Source organism: Neoarius graeffei, chromosome 27, assembly GCF_027579695.1.
Source record: "Neoarius graeffei isolate fNeoGra1 chromosome 27, fNeoGra1.pri, whole genome shotgun sequence".
NCBI classification, from domain to species: domain Eukaryota; kingdom Metazoa; phylum Chordata; class Actinopteri; order Siluriformes; family Ariidae; genus Neoarius; species Neoarius graeffei.
In genome coordinates this window covers 51,814,682-51,841,158 of record NC_083595.1, presented here as the reverse complement: position 1 = coordinate 51,841,158, position 26,477 = coordinate 51,814,682, and the positions used below count along the sequence as shown (strand labels likewise).

General features: G+C 40.5%; 1 protein-coding gene across 3 annotated transcripts in view; it reads left to right on the top strand.

Moving 5' to 3' along the window:
* Positions 1-26,477, top strand: part of mylk3 (myosin light chain kinase 3) — an 82,895-nt gene that overhangs the window by 32,218 nt on the left and 24,200 nt on the right. For all 3 annotated transcript variants that reach the window (XM_060911307.1, XM_060911306.1, XM_060911305.1), the window contains exons 6-11: positions 6,272-6,365; positions 11,203-11,312; positions 12,960-13,101; positions 13,674-13,744; positions 17,813-17,941; positions 25,273-25,425. In XM_060911307.1, the coding sequence (XP_060767290.1) occupies positions 6,272-6,365; positions 11,203-11,312; positions 12,960-13,101; positions 13,674-13,744; positions 17,813-17,941; positions 25,273-25,425 (699 nt within the window). The remainder of the gene's footprint in view (positions 1-6,271; positions 6,366-11,202; positions 11,313-12,959; positions 13,102-13,673; positions 13,745-17,812; positions 17,942-25,272; positions 25,426-26,477) is intronic.

Below are 26,477 nucleotides of genomic sequence, written 5' to 3'. Positions count from 1 at the left end.
TATAGTAACTCATATAATCACTCTTTACAACCGTGGTGAGCAGAAAAGCATCTCGGCATGCAACAGCAGAACAGAAGAACACATTGGGTTCCACTCCTACAGCCAAGAACAGGGATCTTAGAATCAACAAGAAGTTCCTATTAAAGTGGCTGGTGAGCGGACTTGCTGATGTGCTACAGTATGCATGTTACTGGAGGATTCCACTAGAGGGCACATCAGAGAACGTCTAGATTTGCATGATGTACCTTTACTGTTCATGTATATATTGCATCTTGCAGAGACGTAGCATTAATTCTTGAGGACATGCACAACCAACGCAGGATACGTGAAGCAGCCATCATGCACATGTGAATGCATTGTTAAAAGCAACTCTGTCTCTGGCCTGAGTTGTTACTATAGAAACAATAACGTATTAAGAAAGCTCATGAATATCAACATGTGACTGTCAAAACTGCTGTTATAGAAAGTTAAATAAAATTTTTCTGTAAAATGAAAAAATAAACGCAAATCTTTGAAAACATCTTTAACCCTTTGGTGACTGACCCCTTGAAAATGGTTCCTCCAGGAACGATGACGTTTCAGTTGTCAAGACAACGGAAAAACTAAAATACAAAAACAGAAAGATATGTCACAATGCTCTTGTGCACAAAACAAAATGCTCTTGTATTTGTATTTTAGTTTTTCCATTGTCTTGACAACTGAAATGTCATGGTTCCTGGAGGAACCATTTTCAAGGGGTCAGTCACCAAAGGGTTAAAAAAATCATTGATATAAATGCATGTGTTTGGCTGTAAAAGAGGATCTGTGCATACCTGTCAACTTTGAGGTTTGAAAAAAAGGGATATTTCCCAGATTTTTAACTCAAAATAAGGGAAAATATCGGAAAGTCATACCCTTCACCAAAAGTGGGTGTGTAGTTGAATGGGGGGCAATTTTCTATCTAGTATTTGTGATTTCCTGTACTCTGGTGCATGTTGGTGATAGCCAAGACCCAAACTCAATATGCTTATGGTTTATAGAGTGCATTTGTGAATAAACTATACATTTATTTTTATTTGCTTTCAGTGGTACCAGTTATTTCCCAAATTAAGGGCTAAAATACGTATCTTATGTTAAAATAAGAAAGGGCATTATATAACCAGTCAATAAATTCAATTCCATTGCAATTTATTATGGTTTTACCATAGTCATGGCCTCGGAACACTAGATAGATAGATAGATAGATAGATAGATAGATAGATAGATAGATAGATAGATAGATAGATAGATAGATAGATAGATAGATAGATAGATAGATAGATAGATAGATAGATAGATAGAGTAATAAGAGATAAAGAGTAATATAAGATATTAAACCAAGAGTGATTTAAAATGGGTAAGTTTCAGATAGAAAATAAAATAGACAATGAGTGGATAAAACAGTTAATACACCAATTAGTTTACACTAGGCTATTTATGAGGTCTTAGCCAGGACATACTTAATGTAAACATGTGTAGCTTACCTTTGATTATTTGGGAGGCTTTCATTTTCCCCATGGAAAATTTCTTTGCGATGGAAGAGTCTGGGAACATTCCAGCTACGCACTTGTTGAAATCATCAAAGAAAGAGAGGCTAATGTTTTTCTTAGCTATTAGCATCGCCATCTTCACCTCAGACCTAATCAGTGTTGCCAGATACTGCTGACGTTTTCCAGCCCAAATTATGTTCAAAACCCGCCAAAATGCACTTGAAACCGCCCAACTTGGGCGGGAAACCTCCCAATCTGGCAACACTGGACCTAATCACTTGCTCAGCCTCGCCTCCGGACGTAGTTATGTAATTACTGATGCCTGAGAGGGTGGGGACGTGAATTCATGGCCCGACTTCCTGCTGTAAACTCCTGTCAGAGGCGCGTCATGAATTCTGGACCTACCGACTTTTTTATATTGTGAAAATACGGGACTTTTATATAATGTGAAAATATGGGATATTTTCGGGAAAATAAAAAAACGGGAAGACAGCGGGAAATAAGTCAAAATAAGGGATTTCCCGGGAAAAACGGGAGGGTTGACAGGTATGGATCTGTGGTGGTTCATGTTTTTATGCCGCTGCAACGAGGTTTCTGGTTTGTCATTGCGTCTGTCCGAGATTCTCATTATATCGAGATATATTGCGACATCTCAAGAGTGAGTGGTTGAATATTTGTAGGATTTACAATATATGGAGTTATCATGTAAGCAGAAGATGCTTTGATTTAGGAATTGATCCAAACAGGGTCAAGGTCACAGCAAGGTCAAATGTCTGAAGTAGTTTTTCTTGAATGGCTTCCTTCCTGTCTGAAGTACATTTTAAAAGTATATGATAGAACTCCTGCAAAAAGCTGCAGATGTATTGTGCGATCTTCTACAAAGATTTGGTTTAGTCATTAGCATCGACAAAACTAAAACTATGATTTTCAATTTCAAGAATAAGGAGTATCCAAGCAGTATCATCAACACCAAGAATAAACCTATTGAAAACATAACACACTTTATGTATTTAGGAGCTGTTATATCTTGCTCTGAACCTGGAACATCAGATAAGGAACTGGAAAGAATAATTGGATTGGCTCACAGTAAGTTTGCTGAGTTGAAAAAACTACTGCATAACTACCATCTTAAATTAAGCATACAGATGAAGTTTTATAACACATATATCAGAAGTCATCTCTGTTATTGCTGCAAAACATAGACTGTCTGCGACACATAGACAATACAATCGAATTGAAACTGTTCGTATCGAGTTTCTCAGATGTATGGCGAGAGGTGGAATGGCTTGGAAGTCATCAAGGAAAGAGTTTGAAGAAGCAAAAGCTCAAGCAACAGCTGGAGATAGCAGCGGTATTGAAAGTATCAACTGGGCCTGAAAATATACCGATGAAAAGATATTGTTAGCATGTAAAGCACAAAAAATTGAAGAGTACATTAAAAACCAGAATGTTAAATGGATTGCTCATGTAGTAAGGTCATCTAACAAAATACTTACAAAAAGGTTGATGTTTGTTGACGAAAAGCTTAGTAAAGTTGGATTCCACCACAAGACTGTGTATGAAAATGTTAGAAAGTTGTAAGCAGAACTGGGTGCTTCAATGGAGTCATTTCTTCAGGAATGTAGATGGAGAAAGACAGTTGGTCATACCAACTTAAACAAGTGTTGCCAGGCAAAACAAACCTCACCCAGCAGCACTTATTTTATACCTATATGTTGATAATGGTAATATTTCTCAATCATCAGCTGTCAGGTTATAGCCCTATGAAAATCCATGACCTTGAGTTTGACATTTCAAAGTCATAGGTCATGGTGCCAAATGAAAGCCCATATGGCACTTCCTATAAGTTGATAATGGTAAATATCTGTCTACCATCAACCGTTTTCAAGTTGCAGCCCTCTGAAAACCTGTGACCTTGAGTTTGACCTTTCAAGGTCACTCAAGGTCAAAGATCATGGTCATATGGGAGTTCTTATATGCTCATAACAGTAAACATCTGCCTATCGGCAACTGTTTTTGAGTTATAATGGAAAATATGTTATTTTGACCAAAAGGTTGACCTTTCCAGTGACCTTAACCTTCACCTTGACCCGATTACCCCAAAATGTAATCAGGTAATCTACAGACCATTGCCCACCTACCCTGAAAATTTGAAGTCAATTGGTGCAACCGTCTAGACCCTAGACTGTTAACAGACAGATGCACAAACAAACAAATGAAAGTTTGAAAGAAAACTATTAGAGATACCCCATCATGTAGCATATCAATGGAAGCAGAATTGAAAGATGAACATTTTCGAATTGGTTTGAAGTAAATATGATGAATATGAAGGAAGATATCACGAAAAAAGCGATTTTGACCTTTTTGGTGACCTTGACCTTGACCAGATGTCCCTCAAAATGTTGGAGGTTCTATTTGAGACCAATGCCCATCTATCCTGAAAGTTTCATGAAGATTGGTCCAGCCATTTTCCCATAATGTTGCTAGCAAAAAACAAAGAAACCCCACCGAAAATAATACCTCGCCCCCTGGTGAACTCCGTCCCGGGCGAGGTAATTAAGTTGGTGCCTTAAGTGCCATAAGGCATAATCACTAAGCTCTATATAAAATCTCTAGAGCTCATAAGCTCGTCAGAGTGAAGCCATCTGGCAGCCATATTACCACTCCCATTGTGTGTATTTGGTTTTTGTGTTAAACCGTCGTATCCAATCAAACTTGCCCCAAGAAAAGTATTTCCTGACTTTTTTCCCTTTCATTACCTCCTCTTATTTTCTCCACTTCACCCCATTCCTTACATATCTTTATAGTGCTCTGCTTCACTGTTACTGTTTTTTTCCTTTTCCCGTTCAGTCTCTGATCATTTTTTTGAACAGCTCTTTGACTACTATAATTATTTTTACAGATTATTTCAGTTTTTCTCTTATACAGTGTATCTTTCTCTTTCATATAGTTCTTCTATCTATCTATCTATCTATCTATCTATCTATCTATCTATCTATCTATCTATCTATCTATCTATCTATCTATCTATCCCAACACAAAGGCTGTACAGTACTTCCTTTCTGTTTAGGACAGTTGTTGAAACAGGATTATTTTCTCATGTTATTTTCCATTTTCACTTCATTCTCACAGTCAGGTCTTAACAGTGGGGTGGCACGGTGGTGTAGTGATTAGCGCTGTCGCCTCACAGCAAGAAGGTCCAGGTTCGAGCCCCGTGGCCGGCGAGGGCCTTTCTGTGCGGAGTTTGCATGTTCTCCCCGTGTCCGCGTGGGTTTCCTCCGGGTGCTCCGGTTTCCCCCACAGTCCAAAGACATGCAGGTTAGGTTAACTGGTGACTCTAAATTGAGCGTAGGTGTGAATGTGAGTGTGAATGGTTGTCTGTGTCTATGTGTCAGCCCTGTGATGACCTGGCGACTTGTCCAGGGTGTACCCCGCCTTTCGCCCGTAGTCAGCTGGGATAGGATCCAGCTTGCCTGTGACCCTGTAGAAGGATAAAGCGGCTAGAGATAATGAGATGAGATGAAATTTTCCATTTTCACTTCATTCTCACAGTCAGGTCTTAACAGTGGGGTGGCACGGTGGTGTAGTGATTAGCGCTGTCGCCTCACAGCAAGAAGGTCCGGGTTCAAGCCCCGTGGCCGGCGAGGGCCTTTCTGTGCGGAGTTTGCATGTTCTCCCCGTGTCCGCGTGGGTTTCCTCCGGGTGCTCCGGTTTCCCCCACAGTCCAAAGACATGCAGGTTAGGTTAACTGGTGACTCTAAATTGAGGGTAGGTGTGAATGTGAGTGTGAATGGTTGTCTGTGTCTATGTGTCAGCCCTGTGATGACCTGGTGACTTGTCCAGGGTGTACCCCGCCTTTCGCCCGTAGTCAGCTGGGATAGGCTCCAGCTTGCCTGCGACCCTGTAGAACAGGATAAAGCGGCTACAGATAATGAGATGAGATGAGATGAATCTCTGTTGAAATAATTATAGTAGTGAAAGAGCCGTTCAAAATAAATGATCAGAGACTGGACTGGAAAAGAAAAAAACAATAACAGTGAAGCGGAGTGCTATAAAGATATGTAAGGAATGGGGGTGAAGTTGAGAAAATAAGAGGAGGTAATGAAAGGGAGAAAAGTCAGGAAATACTTTTCTTGGGGCAAGTTTGATCAGATACGGCGCTTTAACACATAAGCCAAATACACGCGATGTGAGTGGTAAGATGGCGGCCAGATGGTTTCACTAGTCTACACAGCGGGGAATAGACTCTGAGCTCTCCAGATTTTATATAGAGCTCAGTGGGCATAATAGGTTATGAAATATGTATGATACGTACAAATTAGTATCAAGAAGGACTAGCCTTATTGGGGCAGGAGTATCCCCATACACACTCTTGGTGCTGAACAATTTGTTATTTTCTGAAATTCCATTCCATTAAAGGTGACATACAACACACCCAGAGTGGCCCAGGGAGCAGTTGGGGGTTAGGTGCGTTGCTCAAGGGCACTTCAGCCATTCCTGCTGGTCCAGGGAATCAAACCAACAACCTTTTGGTCCCAAAGCTGCTTAACAGACCATTAGGCCATGACTTCCCCATGCTGTTGAAATACTTTCCTGGGTCCTCAATCCACCACATGATGATGCAAGATCTAGATGACTTTGCATTAAAACATTACCAGTGTCACCACAGCCAACAGTAGCTTCTCGTTATATTGCACTGACTGTGTATATAATGACCTGTTTTCTTACAAGCGCTGTGTGTTTTCTGTTCGCTGTCTCCACAGGGGGCGTTTCGGCCAGGTTCATAAGTGTGCTGAGCTCTCTTCAGGTCTCACTCTGGCTGCCAAGATTATAAAAGTGAAGGGGATGAAAGAAAGGGTGAGTGGAAAAAAGTACACAAGCAACGCAACACCCCCTTCTCCACCTTCACACATTCACTCTTTCACTTTCAAAGGTAGCTTTTATGTGGAAGTCCACTGGCTGTTTTACTACAGCCATATGCCTCTACCTGCCTGCCTGCCTGCCCGCCCACTCTTAAGAACTCATACTAGCCCATAGCAGTATACAAACTCACATCAAAACTTGTAAAACATAAAGCTATAGGGTACTGAATGAAAAACTCACAGTATGACACGTGAACACTGTACATCCCATTCTCCTGCTTATCTGTGTACAACTTCTGGAGTAGATTTTGCTGTAAATAAAAGATGTAAAATGCAAGGGTTTAGTTATTTAATTTTGGAAAAGTAATAGAATTTATATATTTATAAGTGATCTCTCTGAACCTTGATCCATTTATTTCACCTCTTTAATGCAAGGGATAAAACACTGTGCTGTTAAACACTGCAAAACTATATCTTAGCAGGTGAAAATATCTTGAATCGAGTAAAATTTATTTGATATTTCCTATTATAAGATTACTAAAAAATCAAATAAGATTATTAAACCTATTTCTAGACATATTTTACTATTTCACTTAAATTTTAACTTTAAAATTTCTTATTCTATTGGTGTCACATCCATGCGCATAGGCGCTCGGAGTGCGCAGCGTGCACTGCAGACTGCAACTCGCACATTACACCATTTGAGGTAATTACCATGCACCTGTTCCAGATTAGAATGCAATCACAGCATTAAATTTTAACTTTAAAATTTCTAATTCTTTGGGCAGATAATTTTACTTCTTTCTAGAAATGTATGTTTAAAATTAGCAAAATTATCTGCCAGTTGTCATGTAATGGGCAGTATATGGATGTAAGTGCTGAAAGAGTTTATTGCAAAACACGCTGGCAGACAGATCCAAAACGTCAGGCAAAATCAGAGTTGAGAAACAGGTAATGGTCAGGCGAGGCACAGAGAGGATATCAAAGGCTGAGACAAAGGGCAAAGTACAAAATACAAAACAAGGTTAGACCAGAGTAGACACAGTAATGCAAAGGAGACATAATGTGAGACACAAGATACAGTGTGTATACTTTGCAAAATCTGTAGCTGTGTCCAAAATCACTCACTCATTCACTACTCCCTACTCACTATCTAGGGAATTCTATTTCAAGAACTATATAGTGAGTGTTCTAATTCAGTACTGGAAGGCCCAGGTTTAAAAATCCCAGAGCTTTCCTTTAATTTATTAAAGACTAACATATCATGTGTTTTAAAACACTTTTGTCAGAGCTGCTGTTATAGAAAATTAATCAACATCTTCTGACCACCCTTATCCAAAAGAAGTATATACAAGTTTATTTTATTAAGTATACTTAAGTAAAGTTAAAGTATATTTCCTTAAGTATACTTTTGTGTACCAGGTATACTGATATCACTGTACTTACAATATACTTGTAAGTAAACTAATCTAATACTTCTTGGGACTAAATTGGCCCACTTTTAGTTCATAAAAAGTATACTTTAAGTCTAAGAGAAGTAAACTTTGAGTATACAACTAGTATTTTTTTATTTTGTACTGCAAGTATACCACAAATAAAGTTATATACTAATAGTTTACTAGTTCTATACTTGTAGTCCACTTAATAGTATACTGGAAATATACTATGACTTTACTTGTTTTATACTTCTAGTCCACTTTTTAGTTTATAAACATATACTTTGTAACATATTGGAAATATACTATTAGTTACTGGTTATATACATCTAGTCCACTTTTTAGTTTTGAAGTATACTGCAATTACCCTTCTAGGTATACTATTAGTTTTCTAGCCCTAACTCTTACCTCATGCACACTACCAGTAGACAACTTAAGTGTTTTGTACCTGAAGTTACAATGAAGTTATAAAGGTAAAAATTCACAAAATAACAACAAATACTCAGGATTAAGAACATATTCATTTTCTTTAAAAATCAAAATTTAAAGCAACATTGTATTAAATGCCAAAGTATAAAAACATGGCAATGACAACTGAAATTGTCACCCAAGCTCTAAAGAAAAATAAATAAATAAAAATTGTAATGATTCCACTCAGGAGAAATTAAAAAAAAAAAATTGTACGGAACCACAGACATACCTAAGAGTCAACAATGCTGTCTATAAGGTACAAATATTTTAATACTTTATTACACTTTTGTTAAGTATGTCTTGATCAAAAGTTTAAGTATAAGCTTAATATACTTAGACTTTTCTATATACTTTTCAGTATAAGCCAAGTTTACTTATGTATAACTTTATTAAGTATATCTCTGATAAGTAAATAAAAAGTAAAGTGAAAGCATACACTCTTATTTTTAGTTTAAAAGAAGTACACTAGAAGCAAACTTAAATAAACTTCTCTTTTGTAAGGGCAGTCAGAGTCCAGATTTCAACAGTGTTGTGGTGTAAGTAACACTGAGCTGGGATGCCAGTGAATGACCAAACACATAGCATTATTTCTTGTAGAAAAGTGACACACACATGAATCTGCCGTGTTTGTCTTGATGTTAGAGAGATAAAGTGACCAGAAGGTTAGAAGAGATGAGGTGTTTACACACCCTGCAGAGTTTCACAGCAACAACACACACAATTACAGACCCATCTTTACCACTGAAACACACACACACACACACACACACACACAACTGAAACGATTTCTGCAGGAAGTTTGAGGAAATAGCAGGCATGAATTACAGAAATAATAAGTTTGGCAATTATGCTCAGATGTCAGCTTCTGTCTGGGCAAAACGTCTCTGAATGTTTTTCTGGGAACGTTCTTGCTTCTGGAAGCTCACCATGAAATCTAAAATGATCTGTTTTTGTCTGTGTTTGTGGATTTGAATTCAAGATTCAAGATTTTGAGAGATTTATTTGTCATGCGTAATTGTTTGAGGCAACTGTGCAAATAGCAAACGTAATGTTATAAATTAGTAAAAAAAATGATAAAAAATTAAATAAGAAAATATATAAGACTATATATATGGCCTAATGGTTAGAGAAGCAGCTTTAGGACCAAAAGGTTGCCAGTTCAATTTCCTGGATCAGCTGGAATGGTTGAAGTGCCCTTGAACAAGGTACTCAACCCCCAGGTTGCTCTGGGTATGTTATACATCACTCTGGATAAGAGCATCTGCTAAATGCCTGTAATATAATAAAATATTTAACAGTTATTCCATGAAATCGAGTCGCACATGAGCTGATAGCTGACGAGGCACGTAGCACCGAATTTTCTATAATCCATGTACGACAAGATTGAGTGGAATAACTGTTTTATTCACTGGATTTTGAGAAACAGAGCATTTTTATTTTTATTTTTTGCAAATTCGATAAATTAAAACTTCACACAAAACATCCGACAAAATCATTTCCACTTATGGCCCTTTTCCACTACCCTTTTTCAGCTCGCTTCAGCTCACTTCAGCCCGACACGGCTCGCATTTCGACTACCAAAGAACAGCACGATTCGGCTCGCTTCAGCCCTGCTTAGCCCCTAAAACTCGCACGGTTTTGGAGTGGGGCTGAAGCGAGCCAAAGCGAGCCGAGTGAGGCTGGGGGCGTGAGCAGACACTCCCCTGTGCACTGATTGGTGAGGAGGAGTGTCCTCACATGCCCACACACGCCCCGCGAGCACGCTGGGATCTGTAAACACCGTAAACCCGGAAGAAGAATAATTACGAATTACGAGAATTTCTGAAGCCTTATGCGCCTCGCCTCATCTATACGCTCTTGCCAGTATCTGTTGGCGTTGTCGGTGACAACAAGCCACAGAACCAAGACCAGCAACACCAACGACTCCATGTCCTCCATGTTTATTGTTTACTATTCGGGTCGTGAGACTACCGCTTAAAAGCTTACTGATGTCACTGTTTGCGCTGCTTAACGACATCACGTGACGTCCACCCACTTTCGCTAACTCCACCCAATGTGTCCACCCACTTCCAGCCAGCACGGTTCAGCGCGGTTGTAGTCAAAATGCAACTCCAACAGCCCCGCTCAGCTCGACTCAGCCCAACTCAGCACGGCACGGCTCAGCCCAACTCAGCCGCGTTTGTAGTGGAAAAGCGGCATTAGAATGTAATCAAACCAGCAAAATGACAGGAGCAATTTGTGAAAAATGCGATAATAATAATTCTTGAAAAAAGATACGTTCTTTCCATCAAATACTTTTATTCCATATTTTATTGCTTTTTTTGTATTTTGTTTTCGAGTAGAGTTTTTAATTCATCCTTGGTTGGTTCAGCAACACAGTCCGCCATTTTGTTTTTCTCTACTCACGGTATATGAGCTGATAGCCTAGTAGTAGAGTAACCAATCAGAGCCCATGATTGCTCATATCCAGTGAATGTGGATTGAATAATATAGAATATAATAGAATAAGAACAGAGCTAAATAAGGACAATTGCTCACAAAAGACATCAACAAATAACAAGAGTTGGTCGTGGCACTACATCCACTAGTGCTGTGCAGAAACTCATGGTGTAGAGTCGTTTAAAGTGACACAGTGATGTGAGGTAGCCGTAAGGTCTGGGGGAACTGTAACAATAATCGTGCAACATCTGATATGGGACATGGTAATAGTGTAAATAAAGGTGTGTGTGTGTGTGTGTGTGTGTGTGTGTGTGTGTGTGTGTGTGTGTGTGTGTGTGTGAGGAGGATGGGAGATAGTGCTGTGACAAGAGAGAGAAAACAATAAAAATATATAGAATACAATATACAGAATCTACAGGGGGATAAACAGGGTGCTGAGCTGCAAACAGATGCAGTGTGAAAAAATCTTCTTTCCATCCCTAACAGGAGGAGGTGAAGAATGAAATTGGGATGATGAACCAGTTAAATCATGTAAATCTCATTCAGCTGTATGATGCATTCGAGTCCCGGACTAATCTCACCCTGATAATGGAATAGTAAGTAACGCCTTTCATAAAAGACAGTTATGCAGGGAGAAATAAACACACCTGTTATTCTGGACCTGTTGTTCACATCAGCACATTTGTTTGTTGGTTTTGTTCTTTTTTTTTCTTTTCTATGCCTCGGTTCATTAAGGCTTTGAGGCCTGATCTGATTCCGTCCATTAGAGATTCATTTGTGAGACAAATTTCTTTTCACTCAGCATGTTTTCAACACCTCTGAGCTTGCTGACAAGAACTGCCCACATACACGCACGCACACACACACACACGCACGCACACACGCACGCACACACACACAGAGTGTCATTTTCATTTCTGTAAGCTTTAAACAGACAAGACAGCTCTGACACATCTGGTTATGGTTCTGTGTGTTTAATTATAATCAGTCAAACAAACAATTTTTTAAAATTGAATAAAACGATCCAAACAATTTAACCGCAGAAATCAAATCGCACAGCATGGCAGAGATCAGACGTGTTCGATTAACAGCACAAAGACTAACACTTTCTTTTACTTTTCTGTAATTTCTTGGTGTTAAGCAGGTAAGTGTGTGCCACAAACTCAAAAGCAACGTTTAGAGAATAATTATTACGCAACCTCAGGTGAGGAATACAACTCTCCATGTCATGCTGTTATAGGAAAATAATCAACTACGGGGTGTTGAAGCAGAGACACTGTAATGACCACAAAGTTGATTATTTTCCAATGACAGAAGATAGATAGATAGATAGATAGATAGATAGATAGATAGATAGATAGATAGATAGATAGATAGATAGATAGATAGAATAACAGACAAAGACAGACAGATAGATAGACAGACACACTGATAGACAGACAGATAGAGACAGATAGATAGATAGACACAATAACAGATAGATAGATAGATAGATAGATAGATAGATAGATAGATAGATAGATAGATAGATAGATAGATAGATAGAATAACAGGCAGACAGACAGACAGACAGACTAACAGACAGACAGACAGATGGATAGAGACAGACAGACAAACAGATAGAGACAGATAGATAAACAAACACAATAACAAACAGACACAGACAGACAGACAGATAAGCAGACACAATAGACAGACAGATAGAGACAGACAGACACACACACAATAACATAGATAGATAGATAGATAGATAGATAGATAGATAGATAGATAGATAGATAGATAGATAGATAGATAGATAGATAGATAGAGTAACGCAGACAGACAGACAGAGTAACAGACAGACAGACAGACAGATAGAGACAGACAGACAAACAGATAAACAAACACAATAACAGACAGACAGATAGAGACAGACAGACACACACACACACACACACACACACACAATAACATAGATAGATAGATAGATAGATAGATAGATAGATAGATAGATAGATAGATAGATAGATAGATAGATAGATAGATAGATAGATAGATACGGACATAATAATAGACAGACAGACAGACAGACAGATAATGAATTGTTCTATATAACCAGAGTGTTGTGTCAGTGATGAACCTGTTTATTTTCATAAAAACTAAACTGTCATAGAAAGTGTGAACAAAATAAACAGGAACACAAATGGTTAATTTGTTTGCAATTATTATTTTTTTCTGCTTGCCTGTCTTTTCCTGATCAGTGTGGAGGGCGGCGAGCTGTTCGACCGCATTGTAGACGAACATTACCATCTGACGGAGCTGGACGCCATTGTGTTCATGCGGCAGATCTGTGAGGGAGTGCAGTACCTCCATCAGCAGTACATCCTGCATCTGGACCTCAAGGTGAAACCATCTGCACTCCATCACATGAATACTGATGCATCATCTCTGTGGCCAGTACAGCTGTACACCAACCAATCACACACAGAAAGAGCAGCAATAGTCCATATTCCCAATTTATACAGAGTCGGGTCAGTGGACACATCCTGATAAAATCATGTAACACAGCTGCATCAAAGTGCACTGTACAGGAGGCAGTGTAGCCCAAAATGAAAAAGAATATAAATCATATGGTTGTCATTTTAATCAAAACCAAGTCTAATCCATTTTTAGCAGTTGTATGCTATTTTAATTTTATTAAAACTGCAACATATCTGCTTCTACACAAAGTAGATAATTTGGAGAATGATGAGTTGATTGTGATTTTCGACTCAATTACAGTGTTAATTGTTGTTGTGTCATAATGAATCGTGTCTGATACTGACACTTGAAATGCTTTTTTTTATCCATTTAGGACCCTAAGGACTGAAAAAATACCGTATTATAATAAAGCATAAATTTGTACTCTAATTATGACGTGTGATGCTCTTATTAAATAGTTTTTGTTATTTATTTTAATCATTTTTTCCACACAGCCTGAAAATATCCTGTGTGTCAGCAGTACCAGCAACCAAATCAAGATCATTGATTTTGGACTTGCTAGAAAGTAAGTGAATCATTGTTTGCTTTTTTGTTTTTTTGGCTGGCAGATGTTTGACAGTTTCTTGTATCATACAGATGTCTTTGATTACGTCTGTAAAGTTATTTGTGATGGTGTGAAGAGAGATAAAGATCCCCATTTGTCTGTAATTATACATCTCCGCCATTCTCTCTCATGCACTGCCTCTGATTCACCAGGCTGCAGTGCCTTTATCATCCGGCTCCCACGTCTGATTTAGCAAAATCATCCCTGCCGTCACGCCTCCACCTACATACTTATTCGCAGCAAAGATTGACACAACAGTATCATGCAAAAGATCCACAGGCAACAATTAGATTTCAAGATGCATGTTGTATTTTTCTGCCGTTCTGAGTTATTGGGCTGATTGCTTTGTGTTATACAATCGTTTCTTGTAAATACTCTGAATGTCAGAAATGCTCTGAATGTCAGAAATGCTGGGTTTCTCTTCTTTAGCATTTGAACATGATGTTCATCATGTGTTCACGAATATACTGAATTTCCCAGAAGATAAGTCACTCCTGAGTAATGAACTGTCATGTGCATACTCTCTTCAAGAAAATATTCATGCATGAATATATAAATGCGTTGTCTAAGTAGCATTCATGAAGCATGATTTTTTTTTTTTATTTTACGTAATGTTAGCACTGCTTCTAAAAGTAAGTTGGTGTGTCATGTCCATATATGGAACATAATCAGTAGGTGTGTCATGTCCATGTATAGATCCCAATAAGTAGGCATGTCATGTCTGTATATGGAACACAATGAGTATCCGTGTCATGTTCAGAAGTGTAACACAATACTGTACATAGGCATGTCATGTCCATATATGGAATCCAGCAAGAAGACATGTCATGCCCGTATAGACCCTTTTCAGTCACGTGACCTTCGTAAACACGACCGCCATTTTGGACATGTAGTGGACTTTGGCTCGAATCAGTTTGAATGCGAGGAAGGCGACAAACGAAAAACATAAAAGAAAAAGGAGCGAGATGCAGAAAACACCTTCACTATCCAGCGACGTAGGGCATTTACAGGGCGAGCAGAGGGAGAGGTATTTGCAAAAATTGAGGTTAGCAGGCTTAGAGAACGACGTTTACCTGCTTCCACCAGGATTGTTCACTGACGTACGGAAGTACACGAAGCCCTCGTCTTTACCTGACTTCGGCCCACATGATCTGTATATCTATGTCATTAAAAACCCATCGCCATACACATACACGCCAACGTCCGAGGTTCCGGAGCGCACTCCGGCTTGCTCCAGGAGTGCTCCGGCCGAGGTTCCGGAGCGCGCTCCGGCTTGCTCCCCCTCAAATTAAGCAGCGCGCTCCGGCTTGCTCCGGAGCAAGCCGGAGCGCATTGCTTAATTTGAGGGGGAGCAAGCCGGAGCGCGCTGCTTAATTTGAGGGGGAGCAAGCCGGAGCGCACTCCAGAACCTCGGCCGGAGCACTCCGGGAGCAAGCCGGAGCGCGCTGCTTAATTTGAGGGGGAGCAAGCCGGAGCGCGCTGCTTAATTTGAGGGGGAGCAAGCCGGAGCACGCTCCGGAACCTCGGCCGGAGCACTCTGGGAGGAAGCCGGAGCGCGCTGCTTAATTTGAGGGGGAGCAAGCCGGAGCGCACTCCGGAACCTCAGCCGGAGCACTCCGGGAGCAAGCAGGAGCGCATTGCTTAATTTGAGGGGGAGCAAGCCGGAGCGCGCTCCGGAACCTCGGCCGGAGCACTCCGGGAGCAAGCCAGAACGCGCTGCTTAATTTGAGGGGGAGCAAGCCGGCGCGCGCTCCGGAACCTCGGACGTTGGCTCCGGCAGCTATTTATACTGGATCCGGTGTAAATAGCTGCCGGATCATAATTACAGTAAACTAGTAAATACAGTAAAGGAAAAACTTGAGACTGAAAGGTTTTAACAGTCATCCAAATGACTGAACGTAAACATTGCTACAGTAACATACTAGCTACTATGTTGTTGACATTAGCTAGTCAACAATAGCTACTACAGAAGAACAAAGAGATTACAATGGGTTATTTTAACCTATTTGGTTACACACTCACCGCCACAGAATGTTAACAGCAATGTAATGCCTTTTCTGGCTAATTTTATTCGTCTTACCTCCAACAAAGTGGTCACTACACAAGCGTTGGTATGCCGAGGGCTGCCAATCTTTCCTGTTAATGGCCGCTATCCATCTTCTCCGTCGGGATCCGATAAAATGATAAACCTTGCCTTGTTTGTTGATGGTTACTACATCCAGGTGCACAACAATATAGTGGCATAATGGAAGTCTTGCTGAAAGTAAAAACTTTCTTTGCTGCCGTTCCTCAATGCTGGCTGTGGTAAACTAATGGTAGTACTGTACATGTCCAAAATGGCGGCCGCGTTTGTCGTGACGTCACGTGAAAAGGGTAACACAATACTGTACATAGGCATGTCATATCCATATATGGAATCCAGCAAGAAGACATGTCATGCCCGTATATAGAACTCAATAAGTAGGCGTTTCATGTCAGTATATAGAGTCCATCATGTAGGGATGCCATATTCATATATGAAATCTACTAAGAAGGCATGTCATGTCCATATATACAACCCAATATGTAGGTGTGTCATGTCTATATATAGAAGGGAATATGTCAGCATGTTATGCCCATTTATGGAAACCAAAAAGAAGGTATGTCATGTCCATATATGAAACCAAGTAATAGGCATGTCACGTCCATATATGGAAGCCAAGAAGTAGGTGTGTCATGTCCATGTAAAGATCCCAGTAAGTAGGCGTGTCATGTCTGTATATGAAACACAATGAGTATCCGTGTCATGTTCAGAAATGGAACACAATACTGTACATAGGTGTGTCATGTCCATATATGGAATCCAGCAAGAAGGCATGTCATGCCCGTATATAGAACTCAATAAGTAGGCGATTCATTTCAATATATAGAGCCCAACATGTAGGGATGCCATATTCATATATGAAGTCTAGTAAGAAGGCATGTCATGTCCATATATACAACCCAATATGTAGGTGTGTCATGTCTATATGGAAGGGAATATGTAGGCGTCATGTCCATATATAGAAACCAAAAAGAAGGTATGTCATGTCCATATATGAAGCCAAGTAATAGGCATGTCACAGCCATATATGGAAGCCAAGAAGTAGGTATGACATGTCCATGTATGGAAGCCAATATGTAGGGATATTGCATTCATATATGGAATCTAGTAAGAAGGCATGCCATGCCCATATATAGAAACCAATATGTAGGTGTGTCATGTCCCATGTCTGGTGATGCCCATTTATGGAAAGTATGTCATGTCCATATATGAAGCCAAGTAATCAGCATATTATCTGCTGCACCTATTATAGGTGCACCTATTGCACCATTTTTTTCTTTCTGTTTGTTTGCTTGTTTTGTGTATGCTTTTTATCTGTTTTTGTACGATGAGAGCTAAGTGAAACCGGAGTCAAATTCCTTGTGTGTGTCCACATACCTGGCAATAAAAGTGATTCTGATTCTGATATCATGTCCATATATGGAACCCAAGAAGTTGGTGTGACATAACCATGTATGGAAGCCAATATGTAGGGATGTCACATCCTTATATGGAATCTAGTAAGAAGGCATGTCATGTCCATATATGAAGTCAAATGTAAAGGTGTAGAGACCAAGTATTGGCATGTCACGTCCATATATGGAACCCAAGAAGTAGGTATGACATGTCCATGTATGGAAAACAATATGTAGGCGTATCATGTCCATATATGGATGTCAATAATACATGTCATTTCTGTATATGGAACCCAATAAGCAGGCATGTCATATCCATGCATGGAACTTCAGAAGTGAGTGTGTCATGTCCATATGTGGAACTCAATAGGCATGCCAAGTCCATATGCACTAATTACAGCAAGCCTTAGAACATAGATGGGGATGTGGGTGTGTCTTTGGGTCCATATATGGAAATGACAGCAGTTTTGAGTGGTGTAAATATCTGTCCTGTTTGTCCAATATTTTACCTGACACGGAAATTTGATGTTTATTGTTTCTTGTGATTTGCAGATATCGACCCAGAGAGAAACTGAAGGTCAACTTTGGGACTCCTGAGTTTTTGGCACCTGAAGTGGTGAATTATGACTTTGTGTCATTCCCCACAGACATGTGGAGCATCGGTGTCATCACTTACATGCTGTAGGTTCAAATCCAGAGACAAATGGAATCAAATCCACAACCGTGCATATTCTGCCCTAAAGCTGACCTTTACTCTTAAAATATACATTAGATATTTCCAACAAGTGTTTTTCACCAAGCTGTTTTCATCTCATACACACTGAAGAAAAAGTGAATACATTAACACTGACTGAGAATGCCACTGCATCTGGGAAACTGAATTTTACAATGGCAGAAAAAGCCTATTTGGAACTGAGTATCTGACTGAACTGAATTCTATATTTCTGGGGCGCTTTCTGACTTATAATGTCAGGGAGATCAAAAAGGAAATGCTAATGCCAAAGGAATTAAAAACCAGACATCAGAGCCTGAGGCATGAGTGCATCCACAAACCTTCAAATGAAAGGCTCTGGGAGATGGATAAGAGGCCCTGAAAGCACAATATCAACTCACGCCCAATCACAATCCAACAACAAAAGCCTTCTGAGATGGGTCATGGCCTGGGGTACTCACATGAATATGCAAAAAACGCAGTGTTTATGACTTCTGGCCCTGGATTGCCAAGGCAGGAAATGGTCTACTAGAGCAGGAAAATATTAAATAATGAGGAACAACTGGGGGCGGCATGGTGGTATAGTGGTTAGCGCTGTCGCCTCACAGCAGGAAGGTCTGGGTTCGAGCCCCATGGCCAGCGAGGGCCTTTCTGTGCGGAGTTTGCATGTTCTCCCCGTGTCCGCGTGGGTTTCCTCCGGGTGCTCCGGTTTCCCCCACAGTCCAAAGACATGCAGGTTAGGTTAACTGGTGACTCTAAATTGAGCGTAGGTGTGAATGTGAGTGTGAATGGTTGTCTGTGTCTATGTGTCAGCCCTGTGATGACCTGGCGACTTGTCCAGGGTGTACCCCGCCTTTCGCCCGTAGTCAGCTGGGATAGGCTCCAGCTTGCCTGCAGAACAGGATAAAGCGGCTAGAGATAATGAGATGAGAAGAAGAAGAAACCTTTATTCGTCACATGCACACTTCAAGCACAGTGAAATTCATCCTCTGCATTTAACCCATCTGAAGCAATGAACACACGCACACACCCAGAACAGTGGGCAGCCCAGAGCGCCCAGGGAGCAGTCAGGGGTTCGGTACCTTGCTCAAGGGCACCTCAGGCCAAGGGCGCCCCACGTCAACCTAACTGCATGTCTTTGGATTGTGGGGGAAACCGGAGCACCCAGAGGAAACCCACGCGGACACGGGGAGAACATGCAAACTCCACACAGAAAGGCCCTCGCCAGCCGCTGGGTTCGAACCCAGAACCTTCTTGCTGTGAGGCATGCAAGACCGTGCTAACCACTACACCATCGTGCCGCCACCAAGGAGCAATTGGCAAATTTTTAGGGCCCGAGCACCGGGGTTCAGGCACAGGGGACCTCCACAGGAGGTGCTAAAGCAGTATTCTTTTTTGCAAGTTTATTCTTAATCTCCTTATTATTTTTTTCTTTTTAGTCCATTCACTCATTTTCGAGTCATTTCTGATGCTTGAAAATTAAATTAATTTTACACACTCTCAGACCTACATAAAATCACAGTTATGTCATGGGTGTGGTTATGGACTTGGGTGTGGTTGAGAACTTCATAGCGCTATTGAATGCAGGCAGTGGTCAGGATGAAGCTGCTTGGATATGCACAAGATTTGATATGATCATTACCCTCATCATATCAGACAATGATCGCTTGGTTATATCTAACTCTGCCCAACAGGAAGTTGGCCATGTTGGATAGAATGTAGGATTTTCACGTGGTGTTTTGAGGGTCGTCCAATGGCAGAAAGCACATGAACGTTTACTCTGTCAACATATTTGCTTGAAATTTGTTTGTTTTAACATCCAGACATATGAGATGATAAATTGCAAAGGAATACTGGATACCTCAAAGAAAAATGTAATGGCGGGAAATTGATTTGCATCAAAACAGGAAGTGGACATAACATGCTCGGGTTGACTAGTTTCAAATTGTGTATGCTTACTAATGTCCCAGTCCTGATTACACCAATATGGCAATTACGAGTCATTGTTATAGCACCATCTACTAAATTAGATGTACTGCAGGTTGAGGTAGGGTTTATCTGGTTTTTTTTTTTTTGCCTCATTAATCATTCAGATCCAACCCTTCTTCTGACCCGTTTTAATACTTTAACCCCTGGTTACCCCTTGCATTATAGTGCAAGGGCCCTATGTTCCCTGTGACAAGGAGACTTCTCATTATTCTCTTTTTGAACAACGCTTGAAAGTGGCTTGAGCGCATGATGCAAAGTTTGCCATAAACAGGTGTGTCTCATTTGTGTGAGAGTCTGACCTTAAAGAAAATATCTCGCAAAAAACAAATTGAGCTAAAAGTCTGTCTTTATGTCTGTCCTTTATAAAAAATAGTCCTGGGTGTGACTTTAAACTGCAACTGGTTGTGAGTCTCAGGTCCAGGAGGACTTGAGTATTGGGGAAAGTGGAGTTATACCTTAATCACCATTGCTCCCAGGTCCGCTCTGACCTGGAGTGGTAGCACCTGTCTGGGTTTCAGCTATGGGTTAAATAGTACATCACCAATAAGGTGCTGGTAGCAGGGCGCTTTTTGGGGCAATGTGGCAGATGAACCCAACAGGGTCAATGGCACACCACCAGATGGGATGTGGAAGAGCCACTCAAATGGCCAACGGATGGCATCACTCGGCAAGTCAGTTGTCACTGCCGAGCAACTTCCATACCCGTCAGGTCTGTGGCACTTTTGTGCACCACTTGGCATCAGGTCTGGAGGTCCAGAGAGACAACACGATGGGGGCACGACATCGCTTGTCTTATCTTACTGTGCAAGGCACTTCGTTAGGAGAGGAGAACAGTATGCGAGAGCTCACGAGGCCAGACATTTCGTGGTGGCTCGGCCGGGCCATTCGTGCCACCGCTGTAGGCGTCTCTGTTGCTCTGGTGCGGGTCTCATGGCCCTTCTGCGTTTCTGTGCATCCTAATGAAGCAGTCATCATCGCTAGCAATGGACAGCCAACACTGCCTTTATAAAAAAGCTGCATGTTGAATTTGTTCAAATCTGTATCATGGATAGTTTTGGATATATGCTCCGGAAATGAACGTTGCTCTTAGAAACTAAGGCAAAATCTATTTTCACATAAAAATTTGAAAAAAAAAAACTTTTTTCAAAAATCCAAAATAGCAAAAGGCACCAGGTCACATCAGTGGCGGCTGGTAGTCTTTCAAACAGGGGAGGCTGGTCGGTTACGATATTTCCAGATTTTAAAAGAAAAAACACATAAATTTTGCCCATACTCTTGCCTCTGATCTAGCTGATTGTTGGCAGGGTCACAAACTGTGAAATAACAGGTTCTTTTGGCCCATTAGCCTACTGTCCAATATACATGATGGTGGTGTTGGGGGGGGGGTATATTTTAACATTTTATATTTTAAAATTGTGGCATGTTGTTTAAAAATTGATCATTATTGAAAGCAGCTCTTTGTCAGGAACCTCAGCAGTAACAGCAGAGTGTTCTGGAATAGGCACAAGCACTGACCTTGGGGAGCCAAACATAGAGCTGGGGGCCACACATTTCATTCAGTGACACTTTCCCTATATTTTACTTATTTTGACTGAGAAATGTTTTATTGACAATTTTGATAACCCTTCACTTTTAATCCATGTCTGTAGTGTGAAATGTTCTCGGCTGTGTTTTTGTTTAAAAATGTTTTCCAAATTGTAGCTGTGTTTAATTCATATCCAGAAAAATATATATTCCAATATAATATACTCAGCATAAACATTTTAAATAGATTCTATATTTTTGGTCCATCCATGACATATTACTAAAGTAGCCTATTTACTGTTGTTGATGTGGGTCACTTGCTGTTAGCCAATTCACTTTCTCGTACCAGGAGAGCTGAAAGGAACGAGTATTATTCCCTACCTTTTTCACCAAGTCAATTTGAGGCGTTGGTCTACCCTGCTCTTTAATTTTAATTTTTTCCTCGAAAGGAAGACTGTCAAATGGCTTCGCCAAAATTAAATCAGCAATGCTCGGCATCCGTGTGCAGCTTTCTTGCTAGCTGACTAGCCCCCTCAAGTTCAAGTTCAGTCACTCAAATAAATGAAATTTCTGGAACTAAGATAGCAAACTTGACAACACTATATTTACACTTTATTTACAATGAAAATATATACAAACTAAAAAAGCTGGTAGAAACCGTATGTAATGAATGAAATCGAAATGTAAGCCGATCTCTTACAATACACCACAGCACTTGCGAATCCGCATGGGACTGAACTGAGATTCACCGCTGCCTGTCTATATTTGAAACGAGCTGTCAATCAAAGAAAATATCTGGCCGCTTTCACCAATCACCAGTCTCCTCGCGGAAAGCTTTGCCATGTCCCTCCCACTGTGAGGCTGGGAGTCCGGTGGGCGGGCGTTTTCGCAGTATTTGTCCAATAATCATCTTGCATTTTGATATTGAAAAGCGCATAGCTCCCAAATGCCATTGAAGTTCACTGAGGCTGGGCTGCATCGCGCTGTCACGAGGGGGAAAAACTCACGCACACATTAGGCGAACTGGGGAAAGTTATAACGGAATGATTTCGCACTGTAGTTGGGTTGAACACATATTTCTATGATTCTGTATCTGAAATAGCAATGTTATAAGGTCGGCTATAACATAAGCCTAGCGCAATTCATCCTACACGATGTTCGTCATTTTTAGAGGAGGCTGAGCCTCCCTCATTGTCTTAGAGCAATCACCCGTGGGTCACATGTTGCTTGATATGTATACAAAGTTTCATGAAGATATCTTCAGTATTTTTAAAGATATGGCCTGGAAACGAAAACGTAACCGGATGGACAGACAGACGGAACCCCTGCCAAACTTCATTTGGGCGGGGGATCTCATCTCATCTCATTATCTCTAGCCGCTTTATCCTGTTCTACAGGATCGCAGGCAAGCTGGAGCCTATCCCAGCTGACTACGGGCAAAAGGCGGGGTACACCCTGGACAAGTCGCCAGGTCATCACAGGGCTGACACATAGACAACCATTCACGGTCAATTTGGAGTCACCAGTTAACCTAACCTGCATGTCTTTGGACTGTGGGGGAAACCGGAGCACCTGGAGGAAACCCACGCGGACAACATGCAAACTCCGCACAGAAAGGCCCTCGCCGGCCACAGGGCTCGAACCCGGACTTTCTTGCTGTGAGGCAACAGCGCTAACCGCTACACCACCGTGCCGCCAGCCAAGAAACAAGGCTCGGTAATGTGTCATAACAACACAATACTTCGCAAAGTAAGTCTGCATTCTGAGTCCTTATTTAGGCAAGCTGATTGCGCCTTAAGCCTGTGTAGATGTGTGTCATTCGTGGCGTGTGTGAGTTAGTTTGGAGCGAGCACTGTCCAGAGTGTGCCGAGAGTCCTGTTGTGACAACTAGACTATAGTATAATATTATGGTCATTTGTGACTTGTCAGTCAATTTGTTTGCATTTCTTCACAAAAATGATGCAATGCAGTATTACAAAAGGAATCAAAATAAAGTAGTGGCGAGTTTATTGCCTGTTTATTTAAAAATTTTTTTACCTGCTTATCTTCTATCCATTTGATGCATGACACGGTGTGCTGTCATGTGGAATCCTATGTCACATAGCGCCACCCTCATTTCCGTCTCTTAATGCATACATGTATCTGGCTAATCCAGTGGCCACGCCCAGGGAAATGGCCAAATGGACTGATGTTATAACTTTAACGTTTTTTAAGCTAAAATCGGCTTAATTTTTTTTTGTCTAGAACATTTTGTATTACTGTATCATGATGATATTTCATAACCCCGTAATGTTTTGTAATGTAAATGCGATTTCCTGGTTAATCGCTTTAAGCTCATGTTTCTTAAATGATAGCTTTAAAGTGTGCTGTAAGTGTCAAGAATGAGTCCTGGTTCATCTTATTGTTTGCAGTGATTTAACAAAAACATTGCTGCTTTAAAAAAAATCTACAACTCAAAATAGTGGATTAAAAGAATGATAAAAATCATCCCACACACACATAATGATTTCTTCACCTTGATTTAGTATCTCATGGCTTCTCATGGCAAATTTTGTCCAGAATTACAGTAAGTGTCGGCACACAATATAAAAATATGCTGGGAATGTGCTGAATCAAGCGCTATTTTATTATATGAAGGTGGAGGCCATTTTGGATAATCTGAACACAGAGCCCAGAAAATAGATTTAAACTTAGGGTAGGAAGTTTTAGAGAAAGCAGCAAGAGTAAGCCTGATTTTGAAAGTATGCAACTGAAAAATCCTACTCTTTCCCTTCTGGCCTCCTTCGAAAGCCATTTCTCCAAAACGCATGAACATATGATGGTCTTTTCTGGTGGCTCCACAATCCAATTTCTTTCACTCATTTCTCTGACTGAATCAAATGAATCAAAACATCAAGGAATCAAATCACTAAAGTGAGTCATATTCTTCATCATTAACACTAAAATGGTGTTGTTCGTGAATCAGAATGAGGCATTGCTGCTATTTGTGATGCTCTAACTTGAGTTAAATACCAAAGCTCCATTATTAGCCTTGAATGACCTCCTATAATGTGTAAATCAGCGCCAGCGTCATGATCCGTGTTCAAGAAACTTTAGCAGGAATTTTTCCACCTAGAATGTATGTCGTGACCTACTTTTATGCCATTCGGAGAGAGACCCAGTTTGACAATTCAGTTATCTCTCGACTATTTAAAGGACCTATGGGGTCGTTTGGTAGGTGTGTCTGTGTGTGTTTTTTTACGTGTGCATTTTATACATGCATGCAGCCAAGACTGACTTTTAATCGTCAATGGTCTCATTTTGAAGTGTTATGTAAGGCTACATGTGCTCACAGTTGTACATGTGAAGAAGATGACTGCTACCAAAGAAGATGACACACCATTAGCAAACACTTAGAGCACACAGTGATTCTTCAACGTGCCAAAACGATGATGCTGACTTGATTTCTGTCAAGGAATTTTTTTTTTTTCTTCATTTTCCTGTTGCTCTCCTCTATGACCTTTCAAATGCACTTCATAATATTAAATCATTTTTAAAAAGTCCACAGGACAGAGTGCACAATTTTGAAAGCACTTAAGCATTAAATTAGTCCTTCATTTGCTGATAAGCTGAAACAGTTTGCCAGCATGTTAGTGACACATTTATCATGAGGTTGGAGAAGGTTGTTTGTTAAGTTTTGCCAAATGGTTCTAAAAGAGGCTTTTCATTAATAATCTATCAGACGGTGTATTATATAACAGCCCTAATGTCTTCCTGTGTTTTGGTGTGTGTGTGTGTGTGTTTTCAGTTTAAGTGGCTTGTCACCTTTCCTGGGTGAAAACGACGCCGAGACGATGAACAACATCCTTCATGCCAACTGGGACTTTGATGCTGAGGCGTTTGAGAATGTGTCTGAGGAAGCGAAAGACTTCATCTCTAAATTACTCATCCCTGCAAAATGGTATCTATCTGTCCATCCATCCATCCACCAACTATCCATTTTTTTACACATCCACCCATTCAATTATCCATCCAGACAGCCATCCATTTGTTCATCCATCCAGCTATTCATCCATCCATCCATCCATCCCTCTGTCTATTTGTCTATCCATGGGTCAATCCATCTAATTTTTGTCTTACATAAGTAATGTTTCGCTCTCTTTTTTCTAACTTAAAGGGGAACAGAGGGCAATATATAGAGTAAATATAACAATAAAACACACATTAATGAACCTTATTCAAGACTTACAAAAGTTTTCTGTTCTAAGGTTGGAAAGTTATAGTGTTTTGAAAGTAGCTCGAGCAAACTATTTCCGCAGTTTGAACAGCCCGCCATGATATTAATTTTACCCAATCAGAATGCACATTCATTTTCTCTGCATAACACTCATGACGTATGTATGTGCCCAGTTGTGTTGGCTCATTGAGGTTGGGAATAGCACGTGTGAATCGGAAAGTAGGATGAATTGTAAGTGATCGGCTACACAATGCCACAGTGTGTTGCTTTCGGGTGTAATAACAGGACCGATGGAAAGCATAACGATCCTCCAGACGTGTCTTTTCACTCGTTTCCGCTGAAAAACACCAAGCGAGTTTGAGCTTTCTTCTCTTCTTTCGTCATCACCGGAGTCGAGAGTACCTCTCCTAGGTTCAAACTGGTACCCTTCTAAGCCATAGCCTGCTTGCAGTGTGTCTTGCGGGATCTCTTCGTATGATTCGACAGAGCTGTCGCTTTCACTTGATGCACCCGATGCCATGATTACACGCTTCTCTCCTAGTGCAGTGGGTAGGGCTGACGTCACGGTCTTTTAAAAATGGCGACTCTTGTGCCGTTTAGCGTACCGACTATTATATTTACAATTACCAAGATATTTCGTTGTTTTCTAGTATATAAATTTGATAGAATACTTAAGAATACGTTACTTTGTCACATCAGCAACTGTATATATTATATTTGGTACCCCTTTAATCTTTTCCATCACTTTCCATCTGTTTATCCAACCACACGTCCGT